The 15,983-nt window shown below is 39.5% G+C and overlaps 3 protein-coding genes across 3 annotated transcripts; 1 reads left to right on the top strand and 2 right to left on the bottom strand.

The window, feature by feature from the left end:
* Window positions 1-89: 89 nt before the first annotated feature.
* On the bottom strand, window positions 90-6,179 carry faf2 (Fas associated factor family member 2). Its single transcript, XM_063876180.1, has 11 exons — window positions 6,002-6,179; window positions 4,719-4,787; window positions 4,405-4,539; window positions 4,072-4,148; window positions 3,851-3,989; window positions 3,663-3,748; window positions 2,997-3,088; window positions 2,375-2,552; window positions 1,813-1,984; window positions 1,536-1,679; window positions 90-1,334 (listed from the first exon to the last, which is right to left on the bottom strand). Exons 1-11 carry the CDS (start codon window positions 6,062-6,064, stop codon window positions 1,152-1,154), a joined length of 1,338 nt encoding a protein of 445 aa, XP_063732250.1. The 5' UTR covers window positions 6,065-6,179; the 3' UTR covers window positions 90-1,151.
* Window positions 6,180-8,201: 2,022 nt separating this feature from the next.
* On the bottom strand, window positions 8,202-9,990 carry pin4 (protein (peptidylprolyl cis/trans isomerase) NIMA-interacting, 4 (parvulin)). The gene is made up of 4 exons (XM_063875868.1): window positions 9,814-9,990; window positions 9,547-9,614; window positions 9,192-9,311; window positions 8,202-8,620 (listed from the first exon to the last, which is right to left on the bottom strand). The coding sequence occupies exons 1-4, from the start codon at window positions 9,848-9,850 to the stop codon at window positions 8,462-8,464; spliced, it is 384 nt and encodes a 127-aa protein (XP_063731938.1). The 5' UTR covers window positions 9,851-9,990; the 3' UTR covers window positions 8,202-8,461.
* Window positions 9,991-10,763: 773 nt separating this feature from the next.
* On the top strand, window positions 10,764-15,074 carry nek12 (NIMA-related kinase 12). The gene is made up of 2 exons (XM_063876001.1): window positions 10,764-11,882; window positions 12,879-15,074. The coding sequence occupies exons 1-2, from the start codon at window positions 10,850-10,852 to the stop codon at window positions 13,052-13,054; spliced, it is 1,209 nt and encodes a 402-aa protein (XP_063732071.1). The 5' UTR covers window positions 10,764-10,849; the 3' UTR covers window positions 13,055-15,074.
* Window positions 15,075-15,983: the final 909 nt, after the last annotated feature.

The following is a 15,983-nucleotide window of genomic DNA, read 5'->3' on the forward strand; positions in this document are numbered from 1 at the left end:
TCCAACTCGTCAAATCAGAGCACATTAAAGAGTTGCTTACGTGACGCACCACCACCACAAGCGAATGCTGTACATTCTCAATAAACCCACATTTTCAAAAGGTTTTTAATTTATAGTTGGAAAATTACATCTTTACATGAGCCCATTTAGATGGTACAGGCAAATCAGGCATCTATGAGTAACCACAGGCACACTATGGGCAGACTCGTACTATACTAGATAGAGCCACATGGAAAAGCAGTGGCCTTTGTTAAATATTTTCAAACTTCATGAGCTTGACGTAGTCTGTTTTCACATAGTAACAACCTGCATCTGTGTCATTTTATAACACAAATGATTTCTTTTTTTAAAACAACAAAAATTCAAGGTAAATGTTGGGTTTTTAAATATCTAACTTATGTACATATCATGGCTCATTTCAAACAGGGTTCCCATATCTCATATCCAAATTCACCAACCTGCTCCCTGAAGTTGTACATTTGCTCTCCGAACCACACAGACTGACAATGGTAGAGCAGTACAGAGTTTCAAAATCACTGTGGAGGAAACGTGCAAACTTAAGAGCAACAAGGATGTTGAACTGGTACACATGGATCAAACATCAAGTCTTGGACATTAAAATAGCCAAGGCAGTCACGCCATCATAGAAATCCATACCTTCCCACACTGCATCCTGTGTGTCAGTAAGTATTAATACAGCCTGCCTTCCTCAGGTGCCCAGACGGTAAGTAATTTGGGATATAGTTCTGGTTGTGCACAAAGCCTTGCCACTTTCTCAGTATTTTCAGTAGAAGATTAATCCTTTGCTGCAACAGTTACTGGTGAGGAAGGACAGGAGTTAACTGGTAGCTATTACAGACAATGGAAAACAAATGTCTTGGTTCCCCAGGATACAAAGATGAGCTCAAGGAAGGACTTCAAGAAATATTTATTTGATAAAATTCAAGACTTTCCAGGCTATTGGGAACCCCGTACACACAACCAGACAAGGACTGGATGCAGGGTGGTTAAATCTTTCCAGGTTATGATTTTATCTCAATGATCCTTGTGCATAACGGCCATTTAACAAAATAAGTAAAAAGAAAAAAAAAAGGAGGTGGGTGGGCATTGGAGGAAAATGTAATTCCATTGTACAGGAGGTATGTCATCTATTAATCGTCCGTAAGGTCCTGAACAAAAAGGACCTCGGAGCGGCTGAGTCCCGCCTCTTTCAGTGTGGGAGGGTTGGGCTGCTCTTCAGTCGGAAGGCAGGGCAAGACGCGGCGAGGGAAGTTTGTAATTATCTGAAACTTCTCTGGGCTCTCTTTCAAAGAGAACAGGAAGTCGTATATTACCTGTGGGAGAAAAAATATTCAGTTTGAGCTTTTCAGGGGCAGCTGGTGTTGACATACTTTGCTGTAACTTTCAAATGCTTAGACAGTATGTGTTAGAAAAACAGATATCAGCATCCAGTCTCCTCAGCACCTCTGGATAAGTCAGTGAAGGTAAGCGGGAGGGATCACAGGGTCTTGAGAACAGATTCGAGTTGTGCTCACCGTCAGAGACTGCCCAAAGAGGAACCGCCGCTCTACTCGAGTATCGTTGGGCAGCTTAAACACTATTTTGACACTTTCTGGATCATCTGCCAGCGGCTCTGGGGGAAGACATTCTGACTTCCTCTCCTTCTCCTCTTCAAGCGTCTGTAATCATATCAAAAAAATGTACATGAACCCAAAATAATTTAAGTACAGTTTAAATAATTAATCGGTCAACGTCTACAAATACACAGTATGTGGGCATGTACAGCATCAACGTAATGAAAGTCAGACTCACCTGTAGTCTCCGCTCCTCTGCAAGAACACTCTGTCGGACCTTCTCTTCCTCTTGCCTCACCTGCTCCTCCTCCTCTCTTTTCTTCCGGTCCTTCTCCTGGTCTGCACGGAGAGAGGCCATATAGGCCTCATCCTGCTGCTGCCTCAGCACCTGGGTCTGGTTCCTCTCCTCCCTGAAACCAAACATGTTCTTTACTTATAAAACACCTTTGAGGTACACCCAAGAATATGTAAGAAAGAATTTTGTGTTGAACTGTAAAAACTAGATTTTTAGTTTCATAGTGTTAAAGATGCTTTGCCGTTTATAGTCTTTTGTGACCTGGTGTCTGTACAGTGTAACAGAGAGAGAGAGAGATCTTCTTATTTTATAAAGGGAATAGTAATACTATACCATAGTTGCCGGGGAGAGGACAAAATGCTACTACCACTGTCTCAATAATGCAGTAATTACAATACCAATAAATGTTGGATGTTTTTTTGCTACCTCAAACCGTCACATGTAACCTCCGGTCTCTAACATCTCACGTCAAGCAATCTAGTGTGAATGCATTTGTCTCCAGTACCGTTCCATGCGCTCGGACATCAGATGTGTTTGGTTGGCCTCCATGATGAAGGTGAGCTGATTGATGAGGTCCTCTGGCTGAATGAGACCCTCGAGCCGGCCCACCACCGTCATCTTGCGGTCCTTCAGCATTATCATGGCCAGGAATGGGTAGGTGTTCTCTCGCAAAGCCTGGGACACTGAGACACAGCCACATATTATACAGGGACATGTATTCACAGAACTGTTTTTAAACATCACATACAAGTTCATTGCATTAGGGTAATGACAGAAGTCTGAATGAAGAACTCATAACCAATGTGAATTGTTTGTGTATCAGTGAATGTATTTATATACTATTTGCTCGTGTCTGGTGCCTCAGCTTCTACTCCTAAGCTTCAGGATGTCCATTTTCATATCTCTAACGTGTCTTCAGTTGCATTTGTGTTTTAACCACTTATGAATTAGGGGAAAAACTGGGACTACCTAAACAATATAGGACAATCACCATATGTCAAACATAACATAGGACTCTTTACCCACATTCAAATATATTTTTCAGGAACAGAACAACCCATTCATACATATTTAGGAACAGCTGAGACAAGAATATACTGGGTTGAATAAGAATGCATGTTTCATACCTCTGTAGCCCTCAGGCTTGCTGGTTGAGCATGCCCAAAAGAGCATACGTGTGTTGAGGAAGGTTACGACCTCTTCTGTACATAGTGTAGAGCTAGGAAGTGACAAACAGGACAAAACAAAGCATTTATAAGCCAAAGGAAAAAACATCTTTCAACGCTTATGGATTTTTAAAAAACACAGCAGAGATTATATATAAAAAATACTAATATCAAACTAGAGTACTCAAACGGTATGAAACGGCAACAACATGACAAGAAATCATGATTAATTATTATGACGATGTAAATTGTGATAAATTATGAGCCGATTAAAATGTTTAGAATAAATATTTAGAGGAGAGCCAATGCATTGTGTTGTTATCTAAAAAAAAAAAGACATCTTTATAGTAAAAAATAACTGAATTGTTTAAAATGAATTATTCTTTTATAAGCCGAAGTCGTTCACATATATCTATGAAACATTTTTTTTATTATGAAATAACAGATTCAAAGCCTTTTTATTCAGCTATTCAACTACGTATAGGCCATGCCATATCTTTATTGCCAATACGCCGATGATATGGCAAATGTTGGCTGGTACTGATGTGTGGAGGGTAAATCTGTGCATCGATAAATCTGATTGCAAACAACAGTGGATGTAAGGAAGTAAGGACAAAAGTATCATACCGGCAAAACTGGTCAGTGTCTTGATGGTCCTCCCCGTGAAGGTACACTAATAGGTAGCGGAGCTCCCGTTTGGCATCATTCAGTGCCTGTGTGTTTCGAACAAGAGAAACTCAACGTATTGCAATTTCCCCTCGATTGAGAGCAGAAAAGAGTGCGTCTGTGATCGGACAACTGCTCTCTGAACTCACCTGGCTGTAGGTTCCCTGGTAAAACACAGGGTGGGACTGACCGTACTTCTCCTCAAAACTATGAATGAAGGACACAACATCGCCGACAGGATCTGTCACACGGCCGCGAGGATCTGGCCTTACAAACCGCAGGGCAAACCTTGAAGAAAAGGAAAATTGAGGCTGTCAATTACCTTCATCTTTTCAACAGCAGTGACTTTAAATCCATTTGCCTGAGTTACCTGAATATGTCCAGAAGTGTGTAATATGTAAGTCTGAAAGGTAGCATTATCAAGTAATAACTCCATCCTAGTAGTCCCTGGAAAGAACAAAAGCAGTCTATAACATTCAGAAAGCTAGACAATAGGTAAACAAACAAATCCAATATATAAGGGCTTTTCTATGTGTTGTGTCATGAAAATGCAATGAAAAATGACTAAATAGAACCTTTAAAGTAACACCCTGTGTTGCGCATTAGCCCGAAAATACAGTAGCTTAATTTTGTGGTGATAATATTTACCATTTTGCAAAGCTATCCTCCTTAAACACAAACATTAAAGAACCAGCAGACTTACCCTGGGTTGTGGCCTTGAGACGATGTAACTATATACTCTATGGTCTGCTGTATTGACCTGTAATGGTCTGGATGGCGGAGGGTTAAACACACTGGGCACTCCTTCCTGCTCGTTAAGTCTGTCTTGTACTGCAGCCTGAAACAAATACATTGAAGACCATCAAAAAAAATGAATTCCTTTCATAACAAAATGTAAGGGATCGGATATTAACCAAATACAGCAAGCATTGTTAACAGAATGTGTACAGAAATACAGTGTAAACAGAAATATGACATCCAACTGTAATAACTGAGAAAAAAACGTGTCTTTCTTACCTCTATGTTCCAATTATGCTGTTCTAATGTTCGACGACATTGGTCCATTGACTCCAGACCAGTGAGGTCCTGTGAGACAGGAAAAGGAAGTCAGTCTAAAGGCCTCATTTGCAAAGGAAAAACACCCTTTGTTACTTTATTTATTGTTTATTTATTTATATTTGTCAGTCAATTTGTTAATTACCCTCTTACATTTTGGTTTACTGGTTTGTTTTGGTTATGAATATGTGTTAGAATTGTGTACGCCTTCAAAGAGAACAACAGGGAAACATTTAAAAGCAAAAGGATGGCTCTTCAGTAAACTGTGTGAAATAGCAGTTAAGACTCAGTCGATCGTGGTTGATTTTGTTATTTAACTGTCGTCCCCAATGATGTAACAATATGTATTTTCTATATGGCATGTGTCTTCATTAATAATATATCAAAAAACAAAAGAAACAAACGTTTGCTTATGTTCAGGGATTAATTTAATTAGCTTAGAGGCTACTGTATCAAGTTATTAATTTAAAAAAAGGCAAATAGAATCACCAAAAAATACGCTTGAATAACATGATCCATGCAGCTGAATAACTACTCTTTAGTTGGGCAGCTATACTAACTCAAAATAAACGTCAACTTGCAGAAAAAGGTTGAGCCTAAGCAGGATGACGATCATTTACAGGTTAGCTAGCTGCCCAAAATATAACCTGTTCTGACGGCGATCTTTGTTAATGTAGAACTTTAAAAAAGATAACAAGCTATGGATTAAAGAGGGGGGGGGGGACATCTCTTCATGTGCATTGTCATAAAACCAACAACTTCATGTGGCATTGCTAAAACAGATGTGTCGCTGGGAAACTTCAGTGACAGCTCGATCATGACTGTTGTGCTAACGCTCAGCAAGTGTTTAGTAGGGAGCGTCAGTGAACACCCACCGTTAGCCAAGTTAAAGGTAGAGAAGAAATGTATATAAAACAAACCACAAGTTATGTTAGTTAACAAAGGTGGACGTTGTGTAGGTATTTGAGTAAAATGTGAAAAACGTTAAGGTGACTAAGTGTACCAGTGGCCCATAAAGTCAGCGAACTTGTTAGCTAGCTTAGCTAATTTTTGCTAGCTTTGCTAACGTTAGCTCTGACTCAAGTTGACGAGTAACGTTAGGGGGATCGGGTAAGTTGACTGTGCAAAAAGCGTTCAAACACGCACAGTTCTCGCTATTTACAAAGACTCGGTATTACGATAGCATATTAACATATACGGTTGTTTAAATGGAAATGTGATAGTGTGAAATGCTGGCTGTCTACCTGAAATTGAAGGAGTTTTTCAGTCTGCGCCTGAGATAATTCTGGCTCCTCTGGCGCCGCCATCTTACCTCGCCAATCATCTAGCAAGGCGTAACAACGTCAACGGTCTCTTCCTGATGCGGCCTCGCGCTGCGCTTCTGCGGGCTGCTGCCGCCTAGCTCTTTGGATGTAAACACCCGAGTGTGCTTTTGTTTTAACAATGTCCCATACAATATTTTAAATCTGAAATAGGTTGTATTACTTGCAGTGGTGTATAGAAACTAAGTACTTTTACTCAATTACTGTACCTAAGTAGAATTTCTAGAGACTTGTACTTGAATTAATCAAATTACTTCTACCTCCTCCGATTACTTGTATGGATCCAAGAATAAAGAAAAAACTGTCGGTCAAACAGCTATAGTGTCCAAAGGTGTAGTCAGTGCTTGTAGTTTGAATGTGAAGTCAAAGTAGACTTTATTGTCAATCTTTCAATTTGTGTGTACAGACAGAAATATCGAAACAGAAATATCAAAATGCTGTTTCTCACAGTCCCGATGTATTAAATTAAAAATATACAATATATATAAAAAAAATATGTACATACAGTACTATATATACATACATACATACACATATACACTCAATATATACAAAAAACACAAGTAACCGTTCAAAAGGTACGCAGGTTATATAAAAAATTTAAATACTGCAAATGAGAGTACAAAATATTGTCCATAGCAGCGTAAAAAGACACTGGTGCTGGATTTTTGTGTCTATGTGTGTGTGTGTGTGGGGGGGGGGGGGTGTTAAAGTCCAGGTCCAGTGGGGGCAGGGTGGAGAGTTGAGATAGAGGGGGGAGGGGGGAGAGGGAGGGGAGAGCATTCAGCCTCCTGATAGCCTGGTGGAAAAAGCTGTTTTTCAGTCGGATGGAGCTCGACCTAAGGCTGTGGAACCTTCTCCCTGAAGGCATGAGGGTGAAGAGGCAGTTGGAGGGATGGGAGGGGTCACCCACAATGCTGAGTGCTTTGCGGGTGAGGCGGGTGTTTTAAATGTCCAGGAGTGATGGGAGTGAGGCACCAATGATCCTCTCAGCAATGTTCACGATGCGCTGCAGGGTCTTGCGTTTGGATGCTGTGCAGCTTCCGAACCACAATGTGATGCTGCTGCTGAGGATGCTCTCGATGGCGCTTCAGTAGAAGGTGTGCATGATGGGTGTGGGTGCTCCTGCTTTCTTCAGTTTGCGGAGGAAGTAGAGATGCTACTGGGCTTTCTTGGTGAGTGACATGGTGTTGTTGCTCCAGGAGAGGTCTTCTGTGATGTTCACCCCCAGGAATTTGGTGCTTCTCACCTGCTCCACAGCAGCACCATTGATTGTCACTGGGTGGGAGTGTTGGGTTGAGGTTCTCCTGAAGTCAACAACAATATCCTTTGTTTTCTCCACATTAAGGAAGAGATTGTTGTCTATGCATCACGTGGCCAGCTGTTTCACCTCATTCCTGTAGTGGGTCTCCTCGTTGTCGCTGATGAGACCCACCCCGGTTCATCTGCAAACCTGACAAAGTGGTTGGAGCTGTAGGTGGGTGTACAGTCGTGGGTCAGCAGGGTGAAGCAGAGGGGGCTGAGAACACATCATTGGGGGAACGTGTACTCAGTGTGAGGGTGTCTGATCTGCTGTTGCCGACCCGTACAAAATGGGGTCTGGCAGTGAGGAAGTGCAGCAGCCAGTTGCAGAGAAAGGGGCTGATGCCCAGGTTTGTTAGTTTACAAACCAGCTGCTGGGGGATGATGGTGTTGAATGCTGAGTTAAAGTCTATGAACAACATCCTAAGCGAGGGGGGGAGGGTGGATTTGATTTGCTTCATGACTAGCCTCTCGAAGCACTATGATGATGATGATGATGATGAAAATGGGTGGTCATTAAATAAGTAACTGCTGCCCACAGCTGCTTCATAGAAGCCTAGGTTTTAGATTTGAGTCTTTGCAATTTGTGTTCATAAAGTGACGCTCAACCAACCAACCAACCAACCAACCAACCAACCAACCAATCAACGGTCTACTTTTTAGTTAGCGCTAACAGTTGACTAATTTACCTGCAAAATACTGAATTACAGAAACAGTAATTTAACACAATTTTTCTTATATTTACATCAGAAAAAACATTTTATCAAAAAAGGTTGACACTTCTTCTATCTCTCTCTTACACACACAAAGCAAAAATATATTGTATTTTTGAGTGAAAATGTATTTATTTGGCCATTTGTACACTACTTTATCAAACTGAAAAATGAAATTCCATCGAATGATATGAATGTCAAAGTTAAGATTGTAGGAATGTTCCCTCACGTTAATTTGTCAATAAGGTAGTGTACATTTGAAAAGACAAAACTTACACATGAGGATCATATCATTTTCTTAATCTTAAACATTCTGGGAAAATAAAAACCTAAGAATATTTATGTCATAATTTCAAGCTGTACCATGTCACTTTTTCCCCTCTATCATTATAATGTGGTACCCAAACTTTGTCTTGACAGGAGGGTCTGTGTAGACGGGTTTATCCATGGAACTGACAGGTAGGGCAAATGCTGCCTCCTGGAAAGGTCCAACCATTGATCCTCGCGTCATCCACCCCAGATCACCCTGTCATGAATAATACAATCATGAATAAATCACAAAGTTTTCAACAGATACAGTTACCAAGTCTGGACACATGTAAGGAACAGATTAGCAACAAAGGGGTTCCGACAGATAACAGTATAAACTGTGAGCACTGCAGGAATATCAAAACAACATATTTTTATGGCTTTAGTTACCAGCCATGGTTGAAGACAAACGCGTTGTTGTACAGCTATGCTTCAAACACATACAACATTTACATTGTGTTACTGAGTAACAGCTTGTACACATGTTCTGGTGTGAATTAGTTATTTGTAAATATATAAAGCATTGAGAAAAAAGATAGCACATTTGGGGACTAAATACATATTATTCATCAGTCCGTAACTGATCACGTATGAACAATAATTGTGAAGTTAAAGCCCGTTTATCACCTTCCATATTTATCACCACTAGTAAGGATGAATTTAGTCTTGAAGTGAATGCAGTCATAATAATGTGATCTACATTCATTAACAAACAAAGAGCATTGGCATTTAGATCTTAAAGTCAATAATGGGATCATTGGAATTAACTTGGGTTGGTGTGATCTTACTCCTTGTCTTGCTTTGTCTTCACTGAATTGTGATGCTACTTCACTGAAACGCACTCCAGCCTTCAGTTTCTCCATTGCCTCCATGCATTTTCCATGTTTTTCACAGAGGATGTGGCGAACCTGGGTTAATACATAAGGTCATAAAATGCACAGTTAGACTGCTAGAAGTAAACACTTTTTGATTTGTTGTTGTAAGAAAACAGATAAAGCATCCCAAGAAGTATATAATGTATACAACATACAATGTAAAAAATATATTGTGACAAAGATGGAAATTTGAAAAGTTTGATAACAGTTATTGTGCATTAATGTATGAGGAAGAGAGGAGGGCAGATAGAAATCCCCATCTTCCTACCTTCACAGCAGTGCCTCCCTTTGGTGCTTTCTCCTTCTTGTCTGCTTCTGCACTTCCTGAAGCTGCTCCTATACAGTTGAAAGAGTCAGAACACACCTCAGTTAAAAACCGAAACATACCATTGCAGCGAGCAATATAATGACTTTAATTTGAGTGAAATACATAAACACAAGGAAGATGAATAGCCATTTGCTATAGGCTAGTTAATGTGGCTGACTTTAAGCCAACAGTTGGTAACACGTTATTTTCCATACATAGCTGACTAACCTTTTCCGCCTTTGCCACCCTTTCCTTTTGGTGGCATTTTAATCAAACGTTTATTCAGATTTAAGTAATAATGAAAAATAAAACAAGTGCAATAGCATGCGTGCCTGCTATGTTGTGATGGACATGCGCAGGTCTTCTTCTCTAGCTAGCTAATGGTAGATTATCGCCATTAGATGTCTATACCACCCCCTAGTGGACTGTACCGTGTAACATCATGCAGCCATAATGCAGGACACAGCATGTTTTGGTCAGGGAGCTGCTGTAACAGACTGCCACATAACAGCGAAGCATACAGCTGTACCTTTATCTAAAAATGTTAAATCATTACGGTTTTTTTTTATCATTTATGAACAAAGAATCAATGAAAAAAATGGCCCTCTAAAGTTTTCTAAATCTTAATTATATCAATGAAATGTTGTTGTTTATTAACAGGCCCATTTAATTGATTTTGCAGATGCAGAACATTAATAAACATTGCTTACACTTTATACACTTTTGAAATTTTTTATTACAAGGTTGTATTGTATCAGTATGCATCAACTACATTCCTGTTTAAATTCATGAGCAATTACTGTTAAATACATTATACTTTATTTTACGATTTATCTATGTTAAAGGGTCTTTTATTGCTTATTTTTACTTTTTGATTATATATTTAGGCTTGATTTTTTTGGTTGCGTGTTGTTTTTTCTTTTTTTCTTTAAATAAATATTTAATTAATATTGTCTAATGGCGAATGCTTCTACTGTAGCCTCTACTTGTAGTGCATTATGAATTTAAACGTATGCACTAGTGTTAAATAAAATGCTTTTTGTTCCAGCTGATGTTACTTGACCTAAAAATATTCATTAAAATAAACGACTTTCTCTTTTCCGGTTTTGCAGCGTCAGACCAAGGTGGTTCCCGTGACAACGACACTGCATACAGACGCTGCGTGACGTGTGTTGACATCCGTCTTGTGTTAAAGCTGTTTACCTTGACACTGTTAAAATGGTTTAAAACAAATACGTTTTTGTCGTCACCAGAAGACCGAAACATGGAGAAGTACGAACAGGTGTTGTGTTTGGGCAGGGGAGGAGCTGCGGAAGTGTTCCTGATGAGGCACGTAGAGAGCAAGAGCCTGCACGCTGTGAAAAGGATAAAGGTAGAGAGCACAAGGACGGCAAACACACAGAGGACAATCCTGCAGGAGGCGGAGATCATCAGGAGTTTGCAGCACCCTCATGTAGTCACATGCAGCGATGCCTTTGTCAGCTCTGATGGATTCATTTACATTGTGATGAACTACTGCGATGGTGGGACACTAGATGACAAAGTGAAGGAGAGGAAACCAAAGGAGTTTTTCACAGAGGACACTGTAATGGGGTGGTTTGTTCAAGTTGCTGTGGCTTTGAATTACATACATACAGCTAAGATACTACACAGGGACATCAAAACATCAAATGTACTGCTAACAAAGCAAGGCATGGTGAAGCTAGGGGACTTTGGGATATCTAGAGTAATGACCAACACAGCTGACATGGCCTCCACATGTGTTGGGACACCAAGCTATCTCAGTCCTGAGCTGTGTCAGGATGTCCCGTACAGCGCCAAGTCTGACATCTGGGCTCTCGGCTGTCTGCTGTATGAGATCTGTGCTCTCAGACCTCCGTTTGCAGCTTCCAACCTGCTGAGTCTGTTCTACAAGATCACCAAAGGAGAGTTCGATCCAGTGCCCAACATCTTCTCTGAAAACATCTCCTCTTTGATCCAGACAATGCTCTGCCTCAACCCAGAAAACCGACCAACGGCTGTGTGTATACTTAACAGTGCCTGTGTGCAAGATCATCTAAAGTCTATCGAAAATACACAGAGTGACTGTGTTCCTGTGAAGAGTGGTGACAATAATATAGCAGGACAAGAGCACAACATTGAGGAGGAACATCATCATGATTTGTGTGTTGGAGAGCACAACCGCTGTGACTGCCAGTATCCCGAAGACTTTGATGAGGATGAAAGTTTGTCCTCTCTTGAGGAGTGCAGTGATAACTCTGGGTCGACAATGAGGAGCGAATCAGCTGAGCCCATTGGTAAGGTAGAACATACTGTGGAACACCTTCTTATCAGTGATAGAAGAAGATGCACTCAAACCCTTTACATGTACAAATTACACAATGTCATAATGTTTAAAATGATGCTTAAATATATAAATCTAACATAAATAATGACTAGAAATAAGAAGACCTATATTATATAGTTTTTTGTCTACTTACATTAACTCCAACCTTTAAAAAAATATTCAAATCCAGGGAATTTTTTTTATTCAATGTAATGATGCGTTTCATTTTGTTGCTCGTCAATTTTTACCACATTTAGTAGCTAGTCTAAGTTCGTGGGAAACACAGTAACACTAGATAATACAGCTTCATTTATGTTTGACGCAAATATAAATTGTAATGAATGCCACACTATCAGATATGGCCCTTTACACAGTAAAGGCACCAGTTTGGCCTCTTGGTGCAAATCCATCATTTTCTACACAGATGTTGATAGGCAGAGAAATTTGAGAACTTTAAAGCTCTCAGAATATAAGTTTGCCATAACACACACATGCAGGGAGTTTAAAAGGTCATCTAGAAACATAATATCACTGGGGTTTTAATGTCAACTTAGTTACATTTTATAACATTAACTTATCACATCATCAAAGTCCAACTGTTGGATACACTGTGCGTTTCTGTAAAGTAAACGTATTTTTAGCAAAAGTCTCCAGAAAAAATTGATGTTTATTATTCTTTTACATTGTTATTGATGACTATAATTCAGGTGTAACTGCAGTGTTGTCACATTGTCAGGTTGAAGCTGCTTTACCTAAGGCGACAAACTTTTCATTCTACAAAACAGCTTGCTGATGATAAACATGGCTGTGATTCCTCAAAATGTCCTAGTATTTTTGGGTCTTTTTAACCAAAATGTAAGATGACTAAACATTTTCTTCATGTACAATAGTAGTATTCTGTTACCTTGTTCAGATGTTTACGTAGACAGGAATGATCAAACAGAAGCTTTTGTCCTTCTCTCTACAGTATTTCCTGATGCCTCAGAGCCGGTTGAGTATCCGGATGACTTTGAGGAAGCAGATTTGGAAGAAGAAGAGGAGAATGAAGCGGCCTCAGTTCACGAAGCAGCAGAGGAGGAGTTTCAGCTCTGTGACGCTGGAGGACTGACCATCACACTGAAAGCACTGAAAGAAAAGCTCTAAAGGAGACAACCAATGTGGAATAAAGTGACCATAGCAGGCTGAACAGCGCTATATCTGACGAGTGCCTTGTTCGTGAAGTATTTCATGCAGTTGCTGTCAAAAGAAGACACCAGACCCTTTATGTTCAAGAGACATCAGCTGAAATAGGACTTTTAAACACTTGGTGGGGCTAGAGAGGAAAAATTAAGTCCTACTCAGTGTGGGTTGTCACCAGACGGTTCCTCAATGATGTGTCTGATAAGCGCCATAAGCAGTAGGGCTGATGTTGAATGAATGACGTGACTGGGTAATTCTAAAAATAGGAAGCCATTTTGATATTCAACAAAAGCTTGTACAGCATCTCAAATCACTTTCATGTTATATTTTGATGGTAAAAATAGCAGTTTCTTAATTTGTAAACTACTTAAAGCACATCATATTCAGACCTTTCTTAATATTAGGCCTATTACTTATCCCAATATTTCATACGATATGTGTTATACTCTCTCAACTTTTCTCGTTCAGTGTTTTGATATAGTTTTACACTATTTAAAATGTAATGACTTTTCAGGGTTTATCTTTGCCTCAAAATGTGATTAAATCACAATTTGTGTACAACTATGCCGATAAAGGACGTATGTGTTGTCCACATACTGTACGTGTTATGACACCGAAAGGTTGTACAATTAAACTTGAGACAAAAACTAAGATGAATACAATATTAAGAATCTGAAATACACACCACAGTTGACTTTAAACTAAAGGCACACCTACTTAACATGGGTTTGCTTAAATCAAAGAACAATCAAATTGTTTTTTAGTATTTAATCAAAAACAAGAAATCCTCTGAGATTAAAATATATTTTTCAATCAGCTGATCAGTTGGGGGGTTAACAGTGTTACCTTCACCTCTCCACCTGTCCTCCTGTCTCTCCCTGAGGGGATGGCCCCAGTCCCATTGTATGGTATAACAAATGAGTGACAAATTAAAAGAAAACAATAACATGAAGTGTCTTTTAAGGTATTCTGTTACCCACCAGAAAAGCGATCTGGTGACTGATTTACAAAACCTTATGAGACCTTCCAGTGACCCCCGGTGCTCCGTTTGTTCAGGCTTTGTTATGTTTCTCCATTCAGGTTTAACGTGACACTTCACTGGAGCTACTTGCTGACAAAAAAAGAAAAACAGAGATGTTTCTAATGTTGTGCATTGCAAGCAATCCTCCATTCTATCTGCGTCAGTAACACAAAATGGTTTCTTTGAAACAGGAGCATATTAGCATGATGACACAGCAGAAGGTGTTCAATGTAGAAAATGTTAAGAGGGCACAAACCCTCTTGTGTATCATCACTAACATGTACGTGTTTTCGAGTCATAAGTTCCCTTCATTCGTTATGAAAGGGATAATGCTTTTTTGGTTAATTTGTTTCCTAAAGCCATCTCTGAAAGTGTGCATGATTCATACACAAATACACTCACTTTTTCATTGTCGGCAAGTAAGCTACCTTGCACTTTGTGACAGTGGTAAACAGGATTGCAAGGTTGTAAAGCGTAATTCACAGGAGTGCCAAGCTCTAGGATGAATGTTGTTTCAACGGAAATGTGCGAATTTTTATCTACACGCCATCTCTCATGGTGTTGACCAAAGTTATTCCCCGCATGTAGTCAGCAGTCTTAGTCTCACCCACATTACATTCTGGTCCCAATCTAAGAAAAAGTCACACATGTTTATCTTTCCATGACCCGATGCTTTGTGATCTCACACTCTATCACTTAGCAGAGAATCAGCTTTCCTTTGTAAATGTCTATTACGGTCACGGACAAATTGGGTGAAATGTTTCCCAATTCAACAGAAAGTCAAACCCCTTATGAGTGTGAGACTGCGCAAGCATTTGTTTGTCCACCACCATCACTGTGGCTTGATTACTGAACAGGTCCAAGAGAGGGGCTTTTGAGGCATAAGTGCTCAGTGGCCCATTATCTCCTACCATCGGCTAACCTATTGTCTGAACACCACTTGTTACTGTACCATTTTCATTAAAGCAAGCTGCATTTGCAAGCACTTTTTTGAGTTAAGATGGGTAATTGGTTCAGGAATTTTGTTTGCAGACGAATGTAAATCTTTTCTGTCATTTTCCTGGCACTGTTCTTCACTCTGTGTGACAATTCTCCACTTGAAAACTGATGTTCCCTTAAATCTTCCCTCAAACTGACACCTACACACTCATCTGATGCGCCATCAACTGATGGTGTTAAAGACAAACCCCCTAACTTCCATGATGACAGCGATAGACATTGCCAAATCATCTCACTGTTAGATACAGTATGAGTCATGAGTTGCAAGTCAAAAGATCTAAGAAGACAGTAAAGTTAACATCTTGTATCTTGTGTTATCACTCTGGTCCTCAAAGATCGGTTCTTAATTTATCTGACCTTATTTCCAGTCCAGGTTATTCAATCATGAAGGTGGCTTGTTTAACAAAGGGAAAAGTCAAACCTTGGTTAAACGCTATGCTTTCTGTATTTATATACATAACCGATCTTGTGGTGACAGAAGGATTTTTTTCCCCTTTAAGTTATATATTTGTTAAAACAATGGGATTAAAGCATTCAATTCAAAGAGTTAAAATTATTTTAATTGGGCTTCACCCATGTCGTGGCAAACAGATAACCCGGTGTGTCCAATTTTCCCTAGTAAGAGCAACCCCCTTGTAAGATAAAATAAGATAAGATGTACCTTTATTAATCCCAGTGGGGAAATGTGAGTGTTTATGCAGCAACAGAGAAGAGGAAAAACAGTATAGGTTCACACAGGGATATGAAACACACATTTAAAATAAAAAAATCTAAAATTCTAAAAACTACAAAAATATATGTATACATATATACAGAGAAGTAACGAAAGTATGTTTAAAAATATACACATGTATGTGTGCAAAAGTATCCAGG

Source organism: Eleginops maclovinus, chromosome 23, assembly GCF_036324505.1.
Source record: "Eleginops maclovinus isolate JMC-PN-2008 ecotype Puerto Natales chromosome 23, JC_Emac_rtc_rv5, whole genome shotgun sequence".
NCBI lineage: Eukaryota > Metazoa > Chordata > Actinopteri > Perciformes > Eleginopidae > Eleginops > Eleginops maclovinus.